General features: G+C 39.2%; 1 protein-coding gene and 1 non-coding gene across 6 annotated transcripts in view; both read left to right on the forward strand.

Annotated features, from left to right (window-relative positions):
- Positions 1-25,876, forward strand: part of LOC127361717 (cytoplasmic dynein 2 heavy chain 1) — a 150,939-nt gene that overhangs the window by 119,342 nt on the left and 5,721 nt on the right. For all 5 annotated transcript variants that reach the window (XM_051396538.1, XM_051396542.1, XM_051396540.1 and 2 more), the window contains 9 exons: positions 4,374-4,484; positions 6,452-6,521; positions 7,075-7,160; positions 13,209-13,284; positions 13,591-13,817; positions 14,704-14,808; positions 19,147-19,263; positions 21,203-21,310; positions 21,635-21,736. In XM_051396538.1, coding sequence (XP_051252498.1) covers positions 4,374-4,484; positions 6,452-6,521; positions 7,075-7,160; positions 13,209-13,284; positions 13,591-13,817; positions 14,704-14,808; positions 19,147-19,263; positions 21,203-21,310; positions 21,635-21,736 — 1,002 coding nt within the window. The remainder of the gene's footprint in view (positions 1-4,373; positions 4,485-6,451; positions 6,522-7,074; positions 7,161-13,208; positions 13,285-13,590; positions 13,818-14,703; positions 14,809-19,146; positions 19,264-21,202; positions 21,311-21,634; positions 21,737-25,876) is intronic.
- Positions 6,071-6,144, forward strand: trnat-agu (transfer RNA threonine (anticodon AGU)). Its single transcript has one exon. It is a non-coding gene; the product is annotated as a tRNA-Thr (tRNA).

Genomic DNA, 25,876 nt, shown 5'->3' on the forward strand with positions numbered 1-25,876 from the left:
ATTAACTATCATTGCATTGACATTTACTGTAAAATTATATTATACTGCAGCCACATTTATACAAAACCAGATGTGCATTAGAAGCCGTGGGTGGGAAAAGGCAAATTACAATAGAAAACATGTAGTTCCTATACATGATGCAATGACCCGCAACAAGCAAGCCTTCCAAAGTAAGTCCAAAGGTATGGTCCAATAAACTGTCCATTGGGATAAGTTCAGTGGAAAAAACTTGTAGGCCAAGCCCATGACAACTAGTCCAGGAAATGGGTCCAGTGAAACAAGCACTTCTTCACATCATCTCAAGCCCACAGTGACAGGTATGTAGAGTTTGGCTTAGGGGGAAAGGTCAGTGGAAACAGCGAGCCTGGAGAATGTTGTGTACTTGAAGTGTATTTGTTATTTCTTGTTTCACCCCGCTTGTCAGTGTTTATCTATAATGTTACAACACTGCTACATAAACACAAGAACACAGGAACACAAGAACACATTCATCTGACTGCTGAAATTTCCATATCTAAAATTACCTTCTGTCCTTTGCCTGCACATACACATTTTACTTTCTACCTGTCAGCCCGTATTAGTCACTCTGCTGTTGTTTGTGTGGCTGTGTGTTTGTTTATTTGTCTGTCTTTCTGCATGTGTGTTTACTTGTCTGTTTCTGGGCATACGTGTGTACAGTATATGTGTGTGTTTGTATCATGCTTACTTTGCATGTACCAAGTGCAGATCTGTGTGTGTCACCTATAGTTCTCATGTAGCTTATCTGTATGTATTTTAGTATTATGTGGTTATTAATATATGTGTGCTTGAGAACTTGTGGCCAAATGCAGAAGACAGGTTTGACTAGTTGACTATCTCCTTAACTATTCTGTAGAAGTATGTACGATGAATATGAATGGAATTACTTTATGCAAAAATGGCAGAAAGCCCATTGAAGCATATTGCAGCATTTTGGATTCCTTTAAATAAATAAAATCTACTCTAAGGACGATAATGATTCATGTTGTAATGCTTTCAGTTGTTAGTGTTTTTTGGGTAATTATATAATGAGTGACAAAGTGTTCTGGTGCAAGAGTTGAACCTGAAATTTGCATGAAGTGTTTTGGTAGCATTAGTGCATTCTGGATGTTAGATTAACTGCTTTGACAAGCTGCGTGGCCTTAATAGAACTGTCTCATCATTAAAAGGGAACTCAGTATAGATAAATTGTGTTACCAACTGTAAGTGGGTTAATATGTGTCTTCCACTTTCTTTGTGTTTATTTGTGTCCATGTGCTTTTCCTGGGGTTGTGTTTAATACTGTGTCACTGTAGCAGGTCATATCTCACTGGAAGGCACAGCTGTTGGCTGTGATTGGCCTGTGTGTGTGTGTGTGTGTGTGTGTGTGTGTGTGTGTGTGTGTGTGTGTGTGTGTGTGTGTGTGTGTGCGCGCGCATGTGCGTGCCCTGGGGTTAGCCAGAGATACCTCCTGTCCAGAGTTGTCTGTGCTCCCAGTGTGACTTAAACCATAGATTATTACAGCTTTCCTCTTCTACTTTTGTCCCTCTCCATTCTACTTCCATCACCTCTCTCTTTTCTCTTCTCCTAGTATTTCATTTAGCATTTTTCTCCATGTGTTTTCTTCTCTACACCCCTGCTATCTTCTCACCAGTTGTTCTTAACACTCGTCTCGCCCCGTATTGTATAACTTAAACACTCTTTCTGTCTGTCTGTCCTTGTTCTTTGTCTTGCTCTTTGCCCATCAACGGATGGGGTTGGGGTCTCAGCAGTCGAGCTTGAAATGAAAAACTGACGCAACAAGGGGAACGAGGGAGGTAGGGAGTAGAGGAAAGAAAGAATGAAAACACACTGGATGTGAAAGGAGGAAAGTAGGGAAAGATGAACTGAGCCTCAGCAGGCAGGTGGAAATTCTACCAAGAGAGGGCTTTGTTTTAGTCTCTCTGTTTCTTTAGCTGTGTCCGTCTGCTCTGTCTTAATGTATCTCTCAATGTAGTTTCTAAAATTTCCAGCTACTTTTTGCCATCTGTCTCTCCAGTCTTTCCCTCCTTCGCTAAACCAGTTGGTCAGTTTGAGGAGAAAGGAGGGAAGAGAGGCAGAGAAGGAGGGCGGTCAGTGTTCATAATTGAAGTTGGCAGTGCAGATGTCCTCTCATCCCCGTCTACTCATTCTTTCACTTGCGGTCTTCTCTGTATCGCATTTTTCACTCACTTCATCCATCTACAAATGGATCTATCTTTTAATTGGTCTGTCTACCAAACTAAATGACGCTCTGTCTGCCAGGTATAATAAAATGAAATAATGACAGGTATATTGTGAGTTTTGCTTTACAATAAATCAATGAAATACTATCTATCATATCTTTCGAAATCATATCTATTTTGATATAGTCATTATCAATGGTCAAAACAATGTGATAGGGTTGTATCAGGAGTTACTGTATCTTATGATACTCATCCCTGGTGTGAAGATACAAATTTCCATCTGCAAAAAATGCATGTGTGAATAAAGCCTGTAGAGTTTTAGTATCTATCAGTCTATCTATGGTGTGTCTTTCACACTCTGTGCATCGGAATATATGAATATATTCTAACAAAGATTTGATGTGCTAACAATAAAATCCTCTCTCTCCCGTTCTTTGTCTTTCTCCTTCTCTTCCTTTCTCTTTGTCTGTTGATCCTCTCTTTTCCTTTCTTTTCTTTTCGTCCTTGACAATGTCTTTGTATTGCAATACTATCATTTGTTTCACTGGGACAAGCGCACACACACACACAGATATATACATACCCAATGAGAGACAGAGGAGTTTTCTTCGAGGGATGTCACTTTCTGTGTTCTTTGATTTTCTGTGATCATGTGTGCTTCCATGAGAGTGAATTAGGTGCCAAATGATGCAGAAACACATTGATTACAATTCAGTGTGTGTCTGTGTGCTTGTATGTGAGCACCCAATCAGATGACACAAGACCCTAAGGTGCCAGCATGCTATTTTTAACCACAAGTCTTTGGGAAAGATAGAAAGAGAAGGGGGAGGAAAGAAGAGAAAGAAAGCTGGAAACTGAGATGAAGAGACTGTGACGGATACAGTAAAAAGAAAAGATGCAGATAGAGAGAGAGTGAGGTTTGTAAGAATCATTGCACAGTGACAGACTCTTCAGTGACATTTAAAAAATGGAGCAGGGAGGAAATACTAATATATTTTCCTACACACGGTACAACAGCTCTTGTTTATGACGGAGTATAAGGGCCAGACTAAGAGAAAAACATTTTTTTGGGGGGGCGAAATTATGAGAATAAAGTCATAATATTAGGTCTACAAGAATAAAGTCGTAATATTATGAGAAAAAGTCGTAATAATGCGAGAATAATGTAATAATAATACAAGAAAAAAAGTTGTTTTAATGAGAAAAAAGCTTCGATAGAGTTATCAAGATCTGACATGACCAGCTCAACCAAACAGCAGCCTCAGCAGCCGCTGTTTGTCTCAGTCATACCCTACAGTCAACAGGTAAGCTAACGTATTGATAATTTCGTCGTTAAACAGTTCTCATAAAATTACTCGTAATATTATGACTTTATTCTCGTAATATTACGACTTTATTCTCGAAATGTTACGACTTTATTCTCGTAGACCTAATATTATGACTTTATTCTCGGAATATTACGTCTTTTTTCTCGTAGACCTAATATTATGACTTCATTCTCGTAATATTATTACTTTATTCTCGTAATTTCCACAAAAAAAAAATGTCCATGTATCTTTACAAAGATAAAAATATGAAGAAAAGTTTTTTAAGGAAAAAGCTATGGTTTTGAGTGAGGGCTTAGATTACATTTCATTTAACAGATTGACATTTGCTTTTAGGGAATTTATTGAAGTCAATGGATTGTTCCAAAGCTATGGATATGAAAAAGTGAAGCAAAAAGTGCATTCAGTGTAGCATAAAGTTATTACTCTATTTGTGCATGAACTTGGCACTTTTAGCTTCCAGCAAGAACGTTCTGTGTCTAAATCCAACCCAGCTGGCTGCAGTCTGCCTTTGTGGATATACTGGGATAGATTCCAGCCCTTTGCAACCCTGAACAAGATAAGCAGTTTAGAAAATTGATGGACCAGTGTGATAGAGTGTCTGGACAATGTATGCAATCAAGTCTTCTCTAGTTGTTCCAACTATTGAGTGAATTGCATGTTTTGAATATTTATGTGTTTACATGTGTGTAGGTGAGTAGGGAGGCCAGTGGAAATTAAGACCTCAGCTAATGATAGTTTCTACAGCCTGACTACTGAGAAGTAGTCTGGTCTATTACATATTACTTTCATATTCCTCTGGTGATCTCTTAATGTGTCTAATGTGTGTACTGTCCTTTGTCTACAGGAGCTAAATGTGTTACATCCCAAAGCTGGCTTCCGTCTCTGGCTGACAGCAGAAGTTCACCCCAGATTTCCTTCAATACTACTGCAGTCCAGCCTAAAGATCACTTACGAGGTACTTTAACACACATTCACCTCCACACACACACACACACACACACACACACACACACACACACACACACACACACACGGTATAGAAAAAATATCATGGTACTCCTACAGTGGCTTGACCTAACTCATATCACAAAACTTTAAACACAAACATTCAGGCACACTGGGCACAAATGCTGAGCCCCGGTCTAACTGATGTGATGTGGGCCATGTTACTAAATTATGGCATACTCACAAGGGTGTAGGGTGTGTAAGAGCTTTGTGTGTTTGAAATGTCATGTGGATTCATGTGTTTCTTTCATCCTGTATATTAAGGCTACATATGCAGTGCAACCAGAAATACAATACAATTGTAAAGAGACACAGAAGCCTGCAGCTTGTGTGTTAGTGATGCGAGCTTTAGTGCTCAGTGCGTTTCTGATGGGAGTCCTGCTCAAGGGGTTAGCTGCTTCAGCAGCCAAGCATGCTGCAGAAACAGCCTGCCTCTCTCTCTCTCTCTCTCTCTCTCTCATGTCTCTCTGTCTCTCTCTCTCTCTCTCTCAGTTGATCCATGTGAGATATATAACGTGTTGTTGTAGTAGTATAAACAGTAATAAATGTGAACTTAAAGATCCTTCACAATTAAACTACAAACCACTACCCTAGATCCTCCACCCACCCCAAATCTGTTACCCCAAATGTTCTACAAATGCAATGAAAATGCAAAGAACCAGGGTGCAGTAATGCGAGAATGTAGAAAAAGAGAAGAAGGGTAATTTAATTATTAGGGTCTAAATGTATAGTTAATATACTACTTTCTTAAGGCTGAATGAAACCATAAAATGGACCTCCAGTGGTGTACATGTGGAAACTGTTCTTCTGCAGCTAAAATGAGTAAAATTGGCTGACTGTTAATGTACAATGTAAAAAATAAGCACTTTACAAATACATTTAATCTTCTGAAGTTGGTAACATATGTAGTGATTTTGTAATTTTGGCAAATGTATACATACGCATTACCGGCTGGGTGTATTATCAAAACCTCCAGATGGAGGTACCAAATGTTCCGCAAAGCTTTATATACACATGTATATAGTGTGATGGCTGTTTGCATAAAAGAGCACCAGAAGCTCTCTGTGTCATGGGCTGTGGTCCTAATCCTCCTCGTGGTAATTGCTATTGGGCATCCAGCCTTACCCAAACAATGTTTTCTCAGTTTATTAGTAGACCCTTGTTGAAATTTCCAGAGACACTGTACTACAAATGACTTAAACAACAGGTAGAAGAGAAAGGCTTTTACATGTGGTCAAATGTTTGCTGGTCCTGTATACTGGCTTAAGTTAAAAACACTAAACAGAGTGTGAAAAGAAGCATGACATACATCCCAAACTGCATTTCACAGCTTCTTTTTGGTCTTTCCAGGCACACATATTTGATAAAGTGGGTTTTGGAATCACATTTTTGGGGTTTGTCTGGCTCAAAAGCTACCAAATTGAATCTCCCAGTCTCCCAATAATACAAGCTCACGTATTACTGTAACATAGAGAGATAGATGACATAAATATGCATACATTTGGAATTTTGTTTTTCCAGGGACAATGTCCACTAGGTGCCGTGGCTTAGATGGTTAAAGCGCCTGTCTAGTAAACAGGAGATCCTGGGTTCAAATCCCAGCGGTGCCTTTTTTTTTTTTTTTTTTCTTTTTTTCCTTCTTGTGCTTCCCAGCATGTCCCATATCATCTTACTTCACCACATACATCTTTCACACATGATGAATGTTTCCCTGTGTCTTGCCGGGTGTCTGTACTTGTATGATAGTGCTATGTTTGGACCTTGCACTTTGAACTTGTTGAAGTGTTGAACATTTGAATGGTGTGAAGATTCCATCATAATAAAACTCTTTCTTTCTTTCCCTTCCCCTCTATCCTTCTTTACCTTCTTTACCTCCTTGTCCGTCTGTCTGCCCTCTCTTTCTTTTCCCATCTCCAGGCTCCTCCCGGGTTGAAGAAGAATCTGCTAAGAACATATGAGTCATGGACTCCAGAGCAGATCAGTAAAGGTTGGTAATCTTCTCTTCTCTTCTCTTCTTCTCTTCTCTTCTCTTCTTTTCCCTTCTCTTATCTTCTTGAAGTTAGTTTGTTGTTGCTTTGAAGATTTGCTCTTGCTCTTATTCAAATCAGTGATGCAAACCTTTTGAATAATGCTATACAAATTAGTGAACATCTCTAACAGTACGTTCTACATCTACTGAAATCCAACGACCACATGCACCTAATGAGCTGGCCGTATGCTTAATGAATGTGTGCTTTGTTTTCATTTACAGTAAAGGAATAGTTATGTGTTAGTGTAATCCCTGGTAATGGTATCGGTGCATGATTATTAAAGAAGCAAACAAAGAATTCCCAGCAAGCTTGCAGGTTCTGGTACAGTGAAGAAACAGCAGTAAATAAGGCTACAACACAGTACTGAAAAAGCTGTAAACCATTCATAGCAGAATACAGTATTTTTTAATATCCTGATCTGCCTTGACTGCCCTCCACTTTATACACTCTGATAATGACTATTATTCTAGGTATTTTTGTTGTGACATGCTGTTGATTGTTTGTGTGTAGGAGGAATCCTGGCCAGAGCCCAGTCACTGTTCTGTCTGGCTTGGTTCCATGCTGTCTGCCAAGAGAGACGCAACTACATACCACAGGTAAAATACACGAATACCTCAATATAGACACAAGTGGCCTTGGCTCAATAATTTCATCTCAGGACAATAAACTCAAACTACTGTAACAGTACAATGCCATTTAAAAGTGGAAAAATACAGCACTTATAGCAGAACTGATGGCACAGACAAACTAAACTCCTTTTCTCACATTTTTCTGCCATTGGATTGATACTTTTTTTTATGAATGCTACTAGCATTAGCATATGCATTACAGTTCTGGGTTACTGTAGAAACATGGCAGTTTAACATGACCCACCCTTACTCTGCCTCTGATTGGCTATACCATTCCAGTTGTCTGCTAAATGCCAATACTAGCCCAGCTATCATGCTCACCGGAGTTATGAACTAGACAGGGCCGGAAAGAGAACGGCTCAGCCACAACAGTTTAAGTTGCTGGCTTGTTAGCCATCCCCGCTATCACCTGCTTTGGTGCTACAGGAACTAGTATGTCAGATGCCGTGGCTGAGTTGCTCTCCTACATTTAGTAAACCCCTGGAATGGTATAGCCAACCAGAGGCAAAGTAGGAGCAGGTCTTCCCGCAAGGCATACTGGGTAGGCTCACCCAGCATATCAGGTTAGTCTCACCCGGACCCTTCTGCTACGTAGCAAGAATGGTGTTGACGGTGAGAAGTGTCCAGCCTTCACCACTCAACGTTTTGGCCATTATGACTGCACAATCCGGGTACTTGCAGTGCACTGCATTTTGCCACACTCAACAGTGTAAACACACTTATGTTCTCAAAATAGTTAGTGTTAGTATGGAAGTATTCAAATTGAGACACAGCAATAGTCTATACATGAACACTCACAGAAATAGTAAAAAAAAAAAACTAGCCCAGAGATCAGTTTTCTTTATCCTTACTGACCAGCATAGATAGCCAATGTGTTAGCTCTTGGCCCTGTACTTCGGTAGGGTCTACGTGTGCCTTTATGTGTGTGTATGGCTATGTATGTGTGTGTATGTGTAACTATGAATATAAGCCTTTGTTGCAAACTTGCCTGCTGGCCAACAAGCACACAATGTACATAAAATAGAACACAATTTATAAAACAGCTCCCATATTAATGAGACTTTAGCGCAGTCTCTCTAACTAATACTTCTCAGGCACACTGCTTGTAAACCAAGGGGTTTGCAATGTGAAGTCGGGACAGTTGAATTGTGGGAAATACAATCCTATGATCTCATTCACTGTCAAGGCACATATTATAAGTTTCAACTCAACATGGATTTCATTGACCCATAGCATGATGGTAGTAATTACTATTCTATTTTCTTCTATTTTTGTATTTTTAACAGTCTAACAGCAGCTCTAAATAAATCAAAATGGTGTGTTTTTATTGTGCCAGAATCAACTCAGAATGTTTAGAGCCTGAACACTGTATTTCCTCGTTTGACCTATAGCCCTGCTGATAAATCATCTTAACATAACAAGATAGAGAGTGTAAAGAATTTCTAAATTTGCATCCCTGTAGAGAAAAGCAGACTATTTTCTCAGTTGAACCCTAAGGCAGAGATGAATCAGCACAAAACAGATAACAAATAGAAAAACATTGAGGGAAATCATGCTGAACAATAGCCTGAATTATTAGGCTAGTGGGACCCTTATGTCCAAAAGACCAAAGGGTTTTATAAATACTCCGATTTACAAAATAAATTGTATCTTTTTTGTCTCAAAATCTCTGTTTAATTGCTGTTGTAAGTTAAGGAAAGTGATCAAAACTAAACCAAAGATTTTGATCAATCTCACCACTGACACATAATGAATCAATAAATAAACTGATTTCAGAAAGAATTTCAAAATGTCTGATGCAACAGCCATGATGCAATCAAACAATTATCACCTGTGAATGAGGACATTGGGTGGTTCTCTGCCATCTCATCATCTAAATGTCTCATAGTTTTTGGTTAACTCTCAAAGCATCAGACTATTTCTGTAACTTTCTGAAATTGACAGTCCGACATTCATGCATTTTTTACACAACTCTTTCTGTCACTTTTCATGTGTATATCTGAGTGCAAAACTATGAATGCCTATCTGGAATGACTGTCTGAAAGTTTGCGCTGTTATCTCCATATTTCAACGATTATCATGGTCCGCCTCTCTCTGTGACAGCAGCATTTTCACCATGTCTTGGACAGAAAAGCCATAAACTCCATGACTTTCCAACATGGTCAGATAACATGTTGCACAGTTAGCATAAGCCTGCAATCATTATGCATCTTCTTATCTTGGTAAGACTCTCAAGTCATTCAACTAAAGTGGGTCTTTACATAACCGCTTCAGCTTTTGATGTCTACTGCTCATTTTACAGTTAGGGTGCACTCAAATATACCATATTTAGTATGGTTCAGTCAAACATTAAAGTATTTTCTTCAGGCAAACATTGACATCTCTGAGCCACTAGTTACTTGTGCCTTTACCTAGCATAACAAGATTAAGTGAAAATCAGTCTGATATTCACATTTTGCTGTTGGCATGTGTTCTTACCTGATAACTCATGGGAAGTTCACTAAATAAAGTTTCTTGAGTCTCTGGCTTTTGCTTATAAGTGGTGGTTTGCTTGGCCTACTGGTTGCAAAAACAACTTCCATTATGGTTAAACTTAGAGAGGGCATGTAGCTACCCGTCTTCTCTTTCAGCTTTGCTATTCTCAGCTCTGCCAACTGTATGCCCTAAATTGTTAGACAATCCAGTCATATCTCATACACTCAAGATTTGGTCTCAGGTCTGGAAATGTTATGAATGTCAGGCTGGCTCTCTTCAAAGCCCTATCATTCAAAAATAAGATAAGTTCAGGATAATACATTGCGTTTGCATTGGTCTAAACCAAAGCTCAATAGGATATTTCCAGAAATAGATCATCATCATTACCCCCTATGCTCTGGAGTTGGTTTCTGGAGAAATTATTGGAGCAATATTTTTCAGACCATATCAAAAATGTTGCATAGATCTATTGACTTAGACCCCTTGGTGGTAATTCTAGGAATTGTAGAATCTTAACAAAGTAAATAAACAACTTGGAACATAATATGATATTGTTTGTCAGCGTACTGGAATGAAGATGGATCTTACTCAGTTCGAAACTGAGAACTGCACCAACATATCTGAATCTAATGACTGATGTAATGAAACACCTAGAGAGAATACAATTCGTTCTGAAAAAACAAGAAGGTAGTTTTACAAAACTTGACAACCTTTTACAGTTCAATCAAATCAAAATTGCTGACGAGAAAATATGGCCCCTTAGACCTAGCAAGAAAATTAAGAAATGGAATAAGGAACCCTTCCTATTTTTTATTTATTTTTTATTTTGGTTTCTTTCTTGCTCCTTTTTTTTGCACTCTCTCTCGTCCATTTAATTACTAATTAGAGATGAAAGTTGTTACATACAGTTACAAAACATGTTATGTAATATCCCTTTTGTAATTGTGGATATATTTGGAATGTACATTTTCCATAATGTAAAATCTATATTGAATATGTTTGGGAATCAGGACATAATATGTAGCATATTCAAAATAATAGACAAACAACATAATAGGGGTCAAGAAGAGACACTATAAGCTGATAAAAATGTCGTATTTTAGAGTGTCCAAACTAATCACATAGGAAAAGGCAGAGACATTTTAACACAAGCAAAAAGAAGACCTGGCACTAGTAATCACTTGCAGTCAACCGTGTCATGTTTCCACTTGTCAACTTAAACAGTTGCTTTTACAGTTTACAGCATGCGGTGTGTGGCAGAGTCTCAAGATGCACTGGGACTCATTTGTCTCTGTGCATATTGCCATAATGCCACAGAGTGGTCTGTCTAATTGAATAATCCGACGTGTCTGCAGTTGCAGAAGGAAGGTATCTCTTTCTGTCTGCCAAACAACACACGTAATCACCACACTCCCAGTAAACCCAAACTCGTGGGAGAACTGTAGAAAAGAATGTGTTTTTGTAATTAAACTTCAGTTTGCACACTTGTTTCTCCTCTGTCTCTCCTGTTCCTTCGGGCTTGGTCCCACTACTCCCCCTTAACCATATACCTCGTCGTGGAGTTGTTTGGGAAAAAAAGTATCGATTGTCCTGTAGGAGAATGTAAACCTGCATAACTAACATACTGTATGCTTTCTTAAATTCTCTCACTTTACTTACTTGTTGTTTTCCCTAATTGTCTTTTTACTGGCCTCCCTCCGTGGCTAGTGTTGCCCTATCTCTTTCTCTGTTTTTTTTTCTCTCAATCACTGAATCTCTGGTAAGTGTTTTCATTTGAGATGGTAATGCTGTTCCTCATCCAAGAACATGATCGCCTAATTATTGAAACAGTCACAGCTCCTTTCGTCCACTCGACCAATCACTTATTCCCTTTTCGCTTCATCTACTGTCCTCCCTCCTTTTCTCATTTAGTCTCTCCCTGTTTCTGTCCTTTTTACATGTCTGAGCAGAAATGATTTAAAAAGACAGGATTAGACATTGAGAGAAAAAGAAAGAAAGAGGCAAAGGGAGGAAAGAGAAAAGTGGAAAGATGAAAACAGAGAGACAGGTTTTCACATGCAAGGTAGTGTACAGCCTTACTAAAAGAGAACATATAAGTGTGTGTGTGTGTGTGTGTGTGAGAGAGAGGGGGGGGGGGGTTCTGTTTGATGGCCATAGGATAACAAGAAGAGTGGCCAATTATAGCTATGAACAGACAGCTAGGTATCACACTTTCTGAAGTGCTCACAAAATAATTGAAAGATATATACACACACAATCAATAAACACAAAGACAAACAGTCACCTTTATAAGACCCATACGTTGAATCTTTCACTGAATAAGCAGACAGTGTTATGTACATAAAACAAATTCACACATGCACAAGCGCAATCTGCAGTCTCACTCATACACATGTAAGCACATTTATCAATTGCAGTAGAAACATGCCCCTACACAGTCTAAATACACACTCCAGCACAAAATTACTGAACAAACAACACACACTTAATCATTCAAAGAATTACTGAACATGCCTACACCCTGCACCTCATCCACCCACAGCATCAGAGGGCAGAATACAACTGCAGACTGAAAGCAGTGAAGTGCAGCAAACACACGCTCACACTCAATTGTGTTTTTTTCTGAGATGGTCAAGGTTGTAATACTGTGTGTGTGTGTGTGTGTGTGTGTGTGTGTGTGTGTGTGTGTGTGTGTGTGTGTGTGTGTGTGTGTGTGTGTGTGTGGGGGGGGGGAGAGAGAGAGAGAGAGAGAGAGAGAGAGAGAAACTGTGTGTGCTCTTCTCTGCATGTGTTGTCTGATTGCAGCAGACTTTCCTCCCCAGTGCTTATGACTGTATCATGTCTTTGTACGTGCAAAAACGACACTGATCTTCATTTTGTGATTTACCCATTTATGGTAAGGGAGGTTTGGTTTTGACCAGGTGGAAAAAAGCCAAGCAAGTAGTCTAACAGTAGTAGTGTTTATTCAACAGTCATCCCTTCAACAAGTTATAATGGGAATTCATACTAGCTGTTTTACAAAACCTTGGTTGTGTAAATGTATTATTGAGTGTAGCTGTGTAAAATTTGAGCAGGACAATACAGAGGCAAGTAATTCAATATGGATGTGTTTTTAACAATCAAAACTATTGCTGATGCACACGATGGAGAGTTACACTGAAAATGAAAGCCAAAAGAGAAATTACATTAGGTTGAAAGATTTATCGACTTACAAGACAGTCTTACTGATTAGCATTCAGCTGTCTTTGCTTTCTGTGGGTTGTGTATTTCATCTCTAGGATATGACAGTCATGGTAATTGTACACAATTCTATCACTGCCCTGCACACAGTTGTTAGAAGATTAAGCAGAAAAGGGAATATTTGTGAGAGATGATACTTCAATCCTCAAACACTATTTGTGATGTGAGATTTGAATGCCATTTGTTACTGTTTGGTTGACAGATTCTGATAGTAACCCACAGTATTAGGGTAAGCACTGCTATTGAAATGGATGTATTGTCATTTTTGTACTTATTCCCCTTCCTCTCTGCTTTATCCAGGGTTGGACTAAGTTCTATGAATTTTCTTTGTCGGACCTCCGTGCTGGCTTTGAGATTATCGACAGGCTTTTTGAAGGTAGGAGGGCTGGTAACAAACATTACAATGCCATGGAGAGTTCTGCTCTGCAGCACATACTGTATGGTAATGAGAAGTGGAATCTGGGGTTCTTTGATCAATTACCACTTTAATTTACACAAGACCTGGCCAGCTCAACATTTGCATTTCTATGCAGTGCACATATGTGAGCATTTGCCCTTTGTTGTATCTCCCTGCCTGTTTGTATATATCTGTGTGTGCATGTTAGTGTTCTTTTGTTCAGTGTGCACTCATTACACATGTGTATAGCTTCCTTTGTGTCTGTGTGTCTTGGTATCTCTCAAGGTGGTAAACATTTCCAGTGGGAGTTTGTCCATGGCCTGTTAGAGAGCGCCATCTATGGTGGACGCATTGACAACCCCTCAGACCTCCGCATCTTACGCTCCTACCTGGAGCAGTTCTTCTCAGCCCATCTCCTCTCATCGTCCCTATCAGCTGGTCAAAGAAAGAGCAGAGGAGGAACACGCTTCTTTCCACCTCAGATCAGCCTCCCAAACTCTTGCTCCATTTTGGTAGGTTGTCAGGGTGACAAGCACAAATTTTGATTCACAGTTGCAGGCACAAGTGCTGTGTGTAGGGCACTTAAAGATGTGAGAAATGAATTCTTGCAACAGAGAAACAAAGTAGCACTTCTATGTTTTTTTTCTGTACTTTGAAGCTTAAGCTCCACTGTAGTGTAGTGCACAGATATAATGGTCCCAGGTGAGCTGGAGAAGCAAAAACAAATCAAAAGGGATACTGAATTATTGTCCCCAAGTCTTTTCACTGACTAAATTTACTATTCGTGGTTTGGTCAGTATTGAAGTTTCATTACTCCAGGTTGTGTTAGCTTAATTTTAAATTGGTTGATAAAGTAGCCACTACAAATACATCCAATTAGTTGGCCTTAAGTTTGCACAATTGTTTTTGTTTTTTTATATTGCTTTGCATTCTGTTGATGCAGCTTAATACGCACTAAAGATAAGTGGGCATGCCCAAAACAGTCTTTTAGATATCCGGCTAGAATAAGTTAGTGTACTGCAGAGCCACTGATATACCATTTGCTATACAAAATAAGTCAATATGGAAATATAAACTTGAAGTGGCAATCTGTACATTTTAACAATCTGTAGTAAGTGGGAGTGCCAAATGGATATTGTAAGAGAAGCTGCATCAAACTGTACAAAAAACACACCGAATTAATGACAATACAGCATTAGTTTATCCTATACTACCACACAGAAATATAACAAGCATGCTACAAGTTTTTACTTTTTTAATTTAGTAGCACGTGTTGCTTGGAAATGCTAAAAAGGTTGCCTTGTGTCTTAGATCCATGATAAAGAATAGGCACCATGCTGACACTCTCTCACTTTAGCATTTCTGTGTCTGCCTGCATGTGTCTGTGTGTCTTCCCAGGACTACCGCAGCGTAATAGAGAATCTCCCAGAGGATGACAGACCTGCATTCTTTGGTCTGCCTGCCAACATAGAAAGATCTTCCCAGAGAATCATCAGCTCCCAGGTGCACCCACACACAGACACCTGCTTGTTCACACACACACACACACACACACACACACACACACACACACACACACACACACACACACACACACACAGCCATTTCTACCTCACACAAGCAGAAATACAAACACAAAGGCACACATACGTATTCCCATATGCTCACACAAATATGTAGATACGCTCTCTCACATATACACATAGGAAAGCACATCCATCAGTACACACGCACATGTTCATGCTCACAGAAGCACATGCATTCTAGGGATGTCATGAGAACCAATACTTTGGTAACGTGAGTTGTGGTTTTTGGGCGACTTTATGAAACTTACTGCTGAAGAAAGAGAGACACAAACACAGAGAGAGAAACTGTGGGAGGCGGGGCACAGGTACAGGCTTTTATATGCACACATTTGACAGCTGGAAAGTCTTAGCAGTCCATGTTCATTAACAACAAACAGCCAGTGCACCAGCAGTGTAGATGTTTGCTTTAGCTTGCTCAGAACATGCATCGACTCTGTGTCTGTATGGATTTTGTATGTGTTTGTGTGACAGTTGAAAGTCAGACTGATCTACTGTCTGCTTTGGGATGAGTGTACATTTTTCACTCATGTAGAAACATGTTTAACTTTTCACATCCATTTCCCCTCATTTGTGTGTCTGCATCCTGTTCATTGTGTCTATCAGGAATGTTCTGTGCTGATCAAAACCAATCTGGACATATTTTAAATGATCAGTATGTTTTTTAAACTAAATAAAATCTATATTGTTTGTTCATTTTAACCTATTGCAAACTTTACCCTGTTATTACTGCTTAAGATATCCACCACATTGAAAAGTGTACTGTCAGTACATATGCTGGTGTAATTTAGCTTCTACAGTTTAAGACAAAGCTCCACTCAATGAGTGAGGTCAAATGAGTAGTTCACTTTATTACTCTGGCAGACATTTTTTTCCTTGTCACTGCACCTTTTTATTAATCTCAATTTTAATTCCAAACTGATTACTCCTGAAATGAAGTGCAGTTACATAGTATGACATTGCAGTTATTACATACTGTGTATATGTGTGTGTGTGTGTGTGTGTGTGTGTGTGTGTGTGTGTGTGTGTGTGTGTGTGTGTGTGTATAAGTTAATACATACATACATATGTGTGTGATTTTATCTTTCAAACAAACCCACAACTTCAGTCATGTTGCAAGGAACCACCTCCACTCAGGAGACATAAAAGCAGTTTATTTTAGGGTCAGGACTTAAATTTAAGGTTAAAGCATTACACCAGGCAGCCATCCGTTTCCATTTATTTCTTTATGAGATAAAATCACCTTGCAGAGACATGAAACTATAGGTTTAGATGGGTAATCCATCACAATGAATATAATGTCTGCTTTTATCAGTGTCAAGGTTATGTTGTCATTGCGTTTGTAAGTGTAAGCTGATTTGAAAAAGTCTACACTGCAGCAATGTAACTTCAACAACAGTGCAGTATTCAATAGTCTGCAAACAGGCAAAAGATTATTTATTTAGTGTACATTACTGGTCAAAAGGTTGAGGTTAGACATATAGGTATAAAGGGGAGGGCAGAGTTTGTTAACCTTAAATTTGACATTTTAAAATTTAACAGATCACCAAAACTTTCTACAGCAAATATTTTACTAAAGAAAATTATTTAAAAAATGTGACCTCTATATACAAAATGCAGAACATGCCTGTTAACCTTGGAAGTATATCTCTAATTAGGATGCTGGGACACAAATCTGGGGTCATGCACAAAAAAGTTGAGTGACCCCAGATTAGAGGATAGAGGAAGTTAAGCAAAGGAGGATCAACACAAAGACAATGAGACATGTCAGTTTGATGTGTGTGTGTGTGTGTGTGTGTGTGTGTGTGTGTGTGTGTGTGTGTGTGTGTGTGTGTGTGTGTGTGTGTGTGTGTGTATATGTGTAGTGGTTGATGGTCACTGCAGATTCTGATGTAACTGAACGCAACACAGTCTCACGCAAACATGTGTGTGTGTTGAGAGAGAACGATTGCACCAAAAAGGAAAGGCTGGAAGATACAGTCATAAAAGATGGAAGAGAAACAGGATGTAGAGTGAAAGGTGCATGGCTGCACTGCTCTCTTTTTGTGACCAATTCTTTATTTATTTCTTGCATGATTCACACAGAACAATACATATAAAATTAATTCCCACTCATCCTTGTTTTCAAGAGCAAAATCACTGCTTTCATAAAAGAACTGTGTATACCTGTTCATTGAAACAGACCAAAAATAAAAGGGAGTGACGGGATATTTTTGTGTTTCTATGTGTCTTCCTGTTTGCAATTAGCCTTAGCAAACACAGTTAAACCACACAGAACTATTACAGCTTGTGTGCAGTCCCCATGTGGGTGTTAATGCATTTAAGTCCATTCATACTGTCAGTGTGGTCTGCTGATCAGTGGAACCACCAACCTAGTTTTATTCACAGAACTCCCACAAGGCCACTTGTGTGTGTGTGTGTGTGTGTGTGTGTGTGTGTGTGTGTGTGTGTGTGTGTGTGTGTGTGTGTGTGTGTGTGTGTGTGTGTGTGTGTGTGTGTGTGTTACTGTCTCTTTCCACCTACTTCCCCTCCTTGTGATTGTCTCCCCTCCTGCTGTCATTTGTCACTGTCATGTTCATGCTCTCTCTCTCTCTCTCTCTCTCTCTCTCTCTCTCTCTCTCTCTCTCTCCCCCCTCTTCTCTCTCTCTTTCTTCCCTCTCTCTCTCTCTCTCTCTCTCTCTCTCTCTCTCTCTCTCTCTCTCTATCTATCTCTGTCTTTTTTTATCTTAATTTATGCCCTCTCCTTTCCCTAAAGACCCCTGTCACTGTCTATGGGCTGGGCACTTAACCACACACACACACACACAGTGAACAGAGCCGCGGGGACAGTCAGTTTTGGTGGATGCCATTTAAAATAAATGCATAAGCTTAGTGTAAATGACCCGACATGGTCGTAACAGTCCTAAATGTCTACTGAGGATTCCCTTTGGGCTTACCGATACAATGTATGATGTGTGTTCGCAATGCAAAAGATGAGTATTTTATAAATAGGGACTAGCAAGCAAAAATGCATCATTGCTGTGTCATCATAATTAAGATATTAGTGATAGTACTGTTGTATATCTTGTTAAATAGCACCCATGCTTGTGTTTTTACACAAAGTATTGCTCAGTAGATGTCTTTATTCAGCGTCATCTAGACTAAGATCGTGAAAAGTAGTCCCACGATTAAAAACAGTGAACCACCATCTGGGATTACAATGAATTAAAGTGAAGGCCTTAACTAAATTGACTACATCCAATGCGATTAAAAATCTACTTCCTCCCACATAGACATAGACAGTCTTGTAACTTTTTCTTCCCGGTTGGTTATGACAGTAAATGCAGTTGCTGCCTGGTAGTCACTGGTTGAGATAAGAATACATCTTAATATATTTAAATCCCTATATATTTGAACCCCAATATATTTCAAATCTCCATCCTCAGCTGCCCTCATTTTTACTGCTGTCAGGGTGAAGTTCTAGATTAGCTATCTGGGTTTTTTATCCTCTCTCTCTCCCTCTCTCCCTCTCTCTCTCTTTTCCATACAGACACACACATGCACGCTCCTACACATACATATACACACATTTTCCCTCCTGAGCGGAGAAGATAAAGCAGGTGTTAGTAAAGAGTACTCCTGGCCCAAATGAAAGCCATTTATCAGACGCTTTGCCTTCCTCACAACACACACATATATAGAAACTCACATAGCCACACAAACACACACTGAGTCAAGATAAAAGCACTATCCAGGACTCTAAGCCTGAAGCTAAGCATGCTTGATTAGGTGTGTAAGGAACTGTTTGGAGATGTGTTTGGGGTTTCGCCTTTTTTCACTTGTAATATTCGAGGACATGAAGCACTGTCACTGGAGAGTGTAGCCACCAGAGATGTCAATGACATTTTATTACAGCGTTTTAAGATAGCATTTTTTAATCATACATTGCTTTTGGGTGAAATTATCAAAAGTGCAAATTCGTATTCGTACAGACGACTGTGTGATTTGCTAAATACCACACGTACCTTTTTGTCTACATAGTGAGGGTTATGTCATCAGTCGTACCTCTCCTTCTAATTACCGTATATGAGGGAAGTTGTTAGCAACATGGGCCATGTATTTTTGGGCGACCTTTTACAAGCGTGCTACAGGATCTGTCTCATAAACAAATGCAATGCTCAGATGACTAATTCATGAAACAGGTACATCTGTTCCACTTCTACAACATAGTTGCTAAATAGATTCATTTGTTTGTGTTTATAATTGATTGACTTCACAGGTGATTTCCCAACTGCGTGTCCTGAGCCGCTCCGTAGCAACAGGTTCCAAGTTTGACAGGGAGCTCTGGTCGAATGGACTTTCACCGGTCCTCTACTTGTGGAAGAAACTCAACCAGGTCAGTTCTATTTTTTCCCGCCCTGTTCATCTTTACCACTCTTCTTAGTGCTTTTCTTAAACTGAAAACTCACACTAGTCTAGTCTTTAGCAAGAATCAAACCTTTTTATCTGTATTGTCTATTTTTTGCCTATCAAACTGCAAAGCTGGCTTGATTTTATCTTAATCAACATATTTATAAAGGTCCCTGTGTATCTGAATCTTAACCTCAAGCCCAAAAATTGTACTGGGAATCACAGGAATACTGTGTTATGAAGTCTGGAGATTATATTACCTCCATATCTTATACAATTTCGTCCTCAGACTCATAGTACCTGTAAAGTAAAGTATTTACCAATAGATTAGTTACAAAAACACCATTGGTTTTTTTTGTAGTTCTTTTGAAGCTTTGACAGTTTCCTGCTAGTCTTCATTTGTATGTCCAATCATGTATTTACATTGCCCGTACAGCAACTAGTCTACATTAAAAGCTGTGAAAGCTCATTGGAAAATAGTAGGGTCTAATTGAGCACTGTCTGATGGCCACTGGCTTGCCTAGTCAAGCAGCACTCCTCTGTGTGGTTGCTTGGAGACCGGCACCTTTTCAAATCAAAAGGACATCTACCCCTACATTAAATAATTTAGCCAGCATATTCCCTCTCTCACACTCTGCCTCTCTTTTATTCAATCTCATGCTGTAAATCACACATGCTCTCCCTCTCCCTTTTTCCCTCATTTGCACGTATGCCTCCCTCTCTTTCCCTCTCTCTTTCTCTCTCTCTTTCTGCACCTCTCTCTCTCTCTCTCAGCCCCTTGCAGGCAGAGTTGTTTGGTACTTACTGAGAGGAGAATGATTGACTGTGTTAATTGTCACTATTGTATCACCAGCTAGCTTCCCATAGATCACAATCTACCTCTGACTGCTTTCAATTAACTGGCCCTTTGTCGTCAGCTAACCCTTGGTGTTTGACCATCAGTAGATCTGTGTTCCCCGAAGTGTAGCTTAAATGCACATCCTTTTTGTGTGTGGGTGTGTGTGGGTGTAAAGGTTAATGTTCAACTTGAATGTGTACGTGCAAGCTTTTGTGTGAGTGTGTACGGCCATGTGTATCTATGTGTATGCACTCACCTGTGTGTGTAGAGATATGTATGTATTTATTTTGACAAATCTTTATGTAGTCTGGTCCGAGGGGAGAAGCATAAGACAGCAGATACTGTTTATTTGGCTGTGAAGTTTCATTTTTGAATAGAGACAATAGCAGAGCTGTAGTCAAGCAGAATGTTTTCTCATTGTCTCATTTATCTCACGCTCTCCATTGTCTGCATTCCTGCTATCCCTCTCCCTCTCTTTCCTCCACTCTGCACTTACTGAGTAGATGCGAGGGAAACAAAACAGGGTGTAGGTACAGAGTGTGACATCTGCAATGGAATACATACAAAAAATACGCAAAAATATCAGAGCTGGTGCACATTTGTCTTCACCTGCACATATTTGTGTTTGTACATAAATACACGTCCTTGGTGTACTTAAAATAGATCTAATTGGTAACTAATGTAAAACAATTTGTCCCCCTGGTTTGCACTACAGAGAAAGAGAAACTATTTCCTATATTATTTATATCTCGTTATTGTGGAGGAGCCAAGAACCATAGAATTTATGCATGTTGAGCTAATGGAACCCACTGGGATCACTGGGAAGACTGTAGTAATTGAAGAAATAATTTGTAAGAAAAAGGATAGCATGCTGATGCACAGCAGCAGTTACAAAACACACATTATACATCTTCCTTGAAATAATACTATGTCCATAGGAGATTGATTTAGAACAGTGTTCCAGTGATAAAGCAATGCTCAGACAATTGTACAATATTATACAGCAAGGCTTGAAGCACTACAGCCCAAGGTAAAGATATCTATCTATCTATCCTGTCAATATACCAATATGTCTTTCTGTCTACAGGGTTCTACTCTGATCCACCAGAAGGTGGCCCCACCTACAGAAAGTCAGGGGTCACCAGTCCTGTCATTCATCGTTCTGGAGCAGTTCAACGGCATCCGCCTGGTCCAGGTGTGTCAACCAGTGCTCTTACCAACGACAAACATTTTTACATGATGGCTAATCCTGCATTACATTGTAGTTGGTTTCATACATTCATACTACTGTATTTGTGAATGTTAACTAAATACTTTTTTTGGAAAGCAAAGTAACTCGCTGAAAGTGGGAAAGATCACTAACTACATCTTGGGTCACAGACGCACCAGTAAGCCCAGTCAGTCCTTAACAGGGACCAGTTCATGGCAATCAAATGGCAAGGTGTCAGATGACACCCCAGGTACCAGTGCTCTAACACTTTGGCACAGTATGTACACTAAACTGTTATCGTTGTCACAGAGTATCCACCAATCCCTGGCTGCACTGAGCAAGGTCATCAGAGGGACCCAACTGCTAACTCCTGAAGTCCAAAAACTGGCCACTGCCCTGCTCAATCAAGAGGTAAGAAAGAAAGAAAGAAAGAAAGAAAGAAAGAAAATGTGATTCATAGAGTTTGTATGTAGTAGTATAAACAGCAAGTACTGTAAATGTTAGTTTGTTGGTATATACAGATCTGCTACATTTTGAAGGCAAATTATAATTGGGACTTAGTTTATTCAAAAGATGAAAATGGTCTTACATTGCACTTGTTACATGGTATCAAATTTGCATACTACAGCCTTCCTGTGTCTTGTAAGTCATTTGAGATACACTATATTTTGGACATTGTTTTGATCTTTGATTAATCTCATCATAAAATATACAATTAGGTATGACTCACAGAGAATCTTTTTGGTTGTGAAGTGTAAAATGTAAAATCCCACACTGTGATGAAGATGTGGCCACAGGGGCAGGTACACATACAGTACGGTATACAGAGCTGACTTGTAGACATCTAGCAAACACAGCATGTATCCTCGTGTGTGTCCCCAGGCTGAGATGAAGACAAAGGGAATATGATGAGGTGGTAGAGGAGAGATGCACAATCAACCTTTTAGTCCTTCTATGTTTGTAATCTCCTGAGAGAAGCCTTGGGCGTGATTCCTTCTTCACTGCTTCCCTCCTCTCTCTTTTTATATTAATCAGCAGGTCTTTAGTCTGATTCACATATCTCTCCCAGCCAGCATTCTACAGTTTTCCTCTTTCCTTTTTTGATCTATCGGCTAACATATTCCTTCACTACAATTATATAATTTCTTTCTGGCAATTACATGCTCATGGTCACAGTAAACCAAGGACACTCATGTTAGCCAAAATGATTTAAAAAATGTACGATTTGCTCATTTCATTTAAGTGTTAATCTGCTATAAGTTTCCACAAATGAGGACGCTTCATAGTGTGTAATGCCTGACCGTAATGTAACTCAGTATATAAAACAGATGAGCTCTCATTCCTGTTTAATAAATTTATACTGTTTCCCCTCCCCCCTTTGAATTAAACTGGTAAAACACCCATGGCCCAAAGTATGCAGAGTAGTTTTACCATAGCCTGTTTTTTTTTTACGTTCTGGCAATCCCCCAAATCCTTGACATATATTAAATTCACTACAAACTGAATTTAAAACCTGATGACTTACCTAACCTGACTTTGGTGACCCCAGCTGGCAGTGTTTTACATCACTGTCATAACTGTTAAACCACTCATTGTATTGGCATGGCTACTTGTGTAGAAGTGTGTCAGTGTGTAGATGTATGAGACTCTTTAGCAGTAGAATTTGTTATGTAAGATTTCTTTTGTCTCAACTCAATACTGCACAACTTAAACCAATATTTCCATTATTCATTATCCATTGTAGCAGAATTAATTTGACAACCTTCCATTGCCTGCAGTTACTTAAATTGTAAATTGATTCTGTAGGTAAATCGTGGTCCATACCACTGCCTCAAGCAAAATAAATGCTAGGCAGAAGAAAATAGAGTTCACATATCTAAAGGTGAATGCCAACATTTTATTCTATATATCATTCAATCCCATGCAGTTATCCGTCTGTTAAACCTTTTTCCTCCAACTCTTTGTCTTTGTCAACAAAAATGTAAAAAGGGTAAATTTATATATAATATTTCAACATTAGTCAACAGGTGGTTGTTGCTACTGCTAAAAAAAGCATTACAACACAGAGTGTAAACGACGCTGTGAGTCTTTGTAGCAAATAATATTACAACTCTGCAGATTTCAGTCTCCAACCTTGTGCCATTATGTGTTTAGGGTTCCATAACTGATTAGCCCAGTTTCAACCAGAGAAGAGGAACAGAAAGAGCTGCTGATGTGATTTATATATTTGGAAAATGGATCATTTGGGATTGTAATATTGTTAAAGTATGGCACAGCCCTGGTATCAGCTCCATTGCCTCTCTCCTCAGCTGTGCCGTAAAAAATAATTAGATACTTGGAAACTACCCAAGCATCAGAAGAGAGTGGTAAGCAGCGCTGCAAAACAGAAATAAATATCACCAGTGCCTTTAGTCAGTGGGAAGACCATTAATATCAAGACATGAAGACTGATGCAGAGTTGGCTTTTGATTAAAGGTTAAATAATCTCTAGTATCAGTAAGATTTTCAGTGGCAGTTGTAGGAATTAGCATGACAATACTGACTTTTTATTTCATCTCATCTTCACAGTTATTTTCAAGCAAACTGGGGGTCATAAGCAAAAAAGTGATCAAAGGAATCCTCTTATTCAAAATAGTAGCTTGCCAACAAGTTACACCACCTACTTGAAAAAATCAGCACGTTACCTTGGAGACTGAATTTGCACCTATCAAATGCTCTGGCAACGAACTGCAATGCTGAATCACATGTGACTGTAATTATATGTGTAATTAGGTGCACTGAATGAGTTTTAATCAATTATTTGTTTTCACTATTGCTATTCTATTTATTCACCCTGTATGTAAACAAATCCGTGGTCTAAAAATGTACCAGGCCTTTAGATTTAAGAAATATATTTTTTAATCTGTTAATTTCGGTGGGTGCCAATAGCTCTGAGATTATTTCTGGCAGCATTAACATTAATCATTAAACATTAACAAATATTTGCAGATTGCTACAACATAACTTAAGCCTGCATGGTTATCATGCTGTCATACATGTGGCATACACACACAGCACAGACAAGAGACAGACAAAGTCCTTTTTAGTTCCATTATGACTTCCAAGCTTAAATCTAAAGTCTTCAATCTCTCACTGTGTATTTGTGCGTGTGTGTAAGGCAGTTCTTTGATCTCTAACAGTTTAAGCAACACAGACTACCTTACCTGCTCCAGAGTTAACAGTTGTCTCCTGAGGGAAGCTTTCTTTTTCCACCTACACACAAATATTGCATTTGTCAGTGCCTTCCAAAATGAACATTTTGAGCATTTCAAAACTACACTACATTTTGTAATCAGCCACCTCTTTAGTAAAGCCAGTGGTTTTCTGTTCACGGTGGGGCATAGAGCCACTGCAGGTGGGGCGTGGATGACCAGGGGGAAAATATAGGGAATGAAGTTGAATAAATATGATTTATGTAGGGAAAGTAAGTAAGTAAAGTAAACAAAGAGTTTGCAGATGCTCTTGTGCTGACCTTTATTTCACTAACACTCAACTTCGATCCTTTTTTATTCGTTTTTAACTTTTTCCAGCTTCTGAAAACGTTTGAGAACCACTGGGTTAGGCTATGGTTAAGGTTAAGCAACTAAAACTACTTAGTTAGAATCTGGGAAGATTCTTGTCATTGTTAAAGGAAACCAATGTTGGCTGTACTTTTGTAACATTCATCTACCCCTCCTCACCCAAACTTTTTGCTGCAATATGAAAACGTCACATTTCCTCCTGCTTTGCAATTTATTTTTAAAATGAACAATGCTGTCCACAGAAAAACAGCTGCATTTGATTTTTATGTGGAAGATTTTTTTTCCCCAAACCACTGAGGCGCTGAAACCTAGGAGAGTTAAATGTGCTTTTGCTACAGTTTCAGTGTGACACAAAGGCCACAGGCAGATGGATAAGCAGAAAAAGTGAGTCAAAGGAACTGTACCATGCACTTAGATGAGTGTCAAGTCAAGTATTTATATAGTATACAGTAAGACAAGCACTTTACACATCCTGCATATGTGCAAGCTCTAGCCCTTTGACATCAAAAGTTTAGAAGGACCTTCACAGACATATGTTATGCTTTAGCCAGAACACAGTGGCGTTGCAGTCTAGGAGAGTGTATGCCCTTTAGTGACTGACACACAATGTTTAAATGTGTGTTTGAAATAGTTTTCAAGGTGACCCAACAGAGTCCAATGTTGTCAAGTTTGTGTTGCATAATTTAGTGACTGTGGTAGCCTTCAGTGATAGTAGAGGGGACAGGAAACATGACTTTTGAGACTGCTTTAGCAACTTTATTTTAAAAATAGGCGAGGGACGAATCTAGCAACTTTTTGGGAAGGAGATTAGCTACTTTCCCTTGAAGAATGTCTTCAACACAGCTCAGTGAATCTGCAGTCCTCCTGCATGCTGTGGCTCTCTTGGTTGACAGCTGCGTTCAGTCGACCGCACAGCAGCCTGGCTGAAGCACGTAGCTTACTGATTGCAGAATGTCCACAGCGAAAATAACATGGTATACTTTACCTTCTT

Source organism: Dicentrarchus labrax, unplaced genomic scaffold (genome assembly GCF_905237075.1).
Source record: "Dicentrarchus labrax unplaced genomic scaffold, dlabrax2021, whole genome shotgun sequence".
Lineage (NCBI taxonomy): Eukaryota > Metazoa > Chordata > Actinopteri > Moronidae > Dicentrarchus > Dicentrarchus labrax.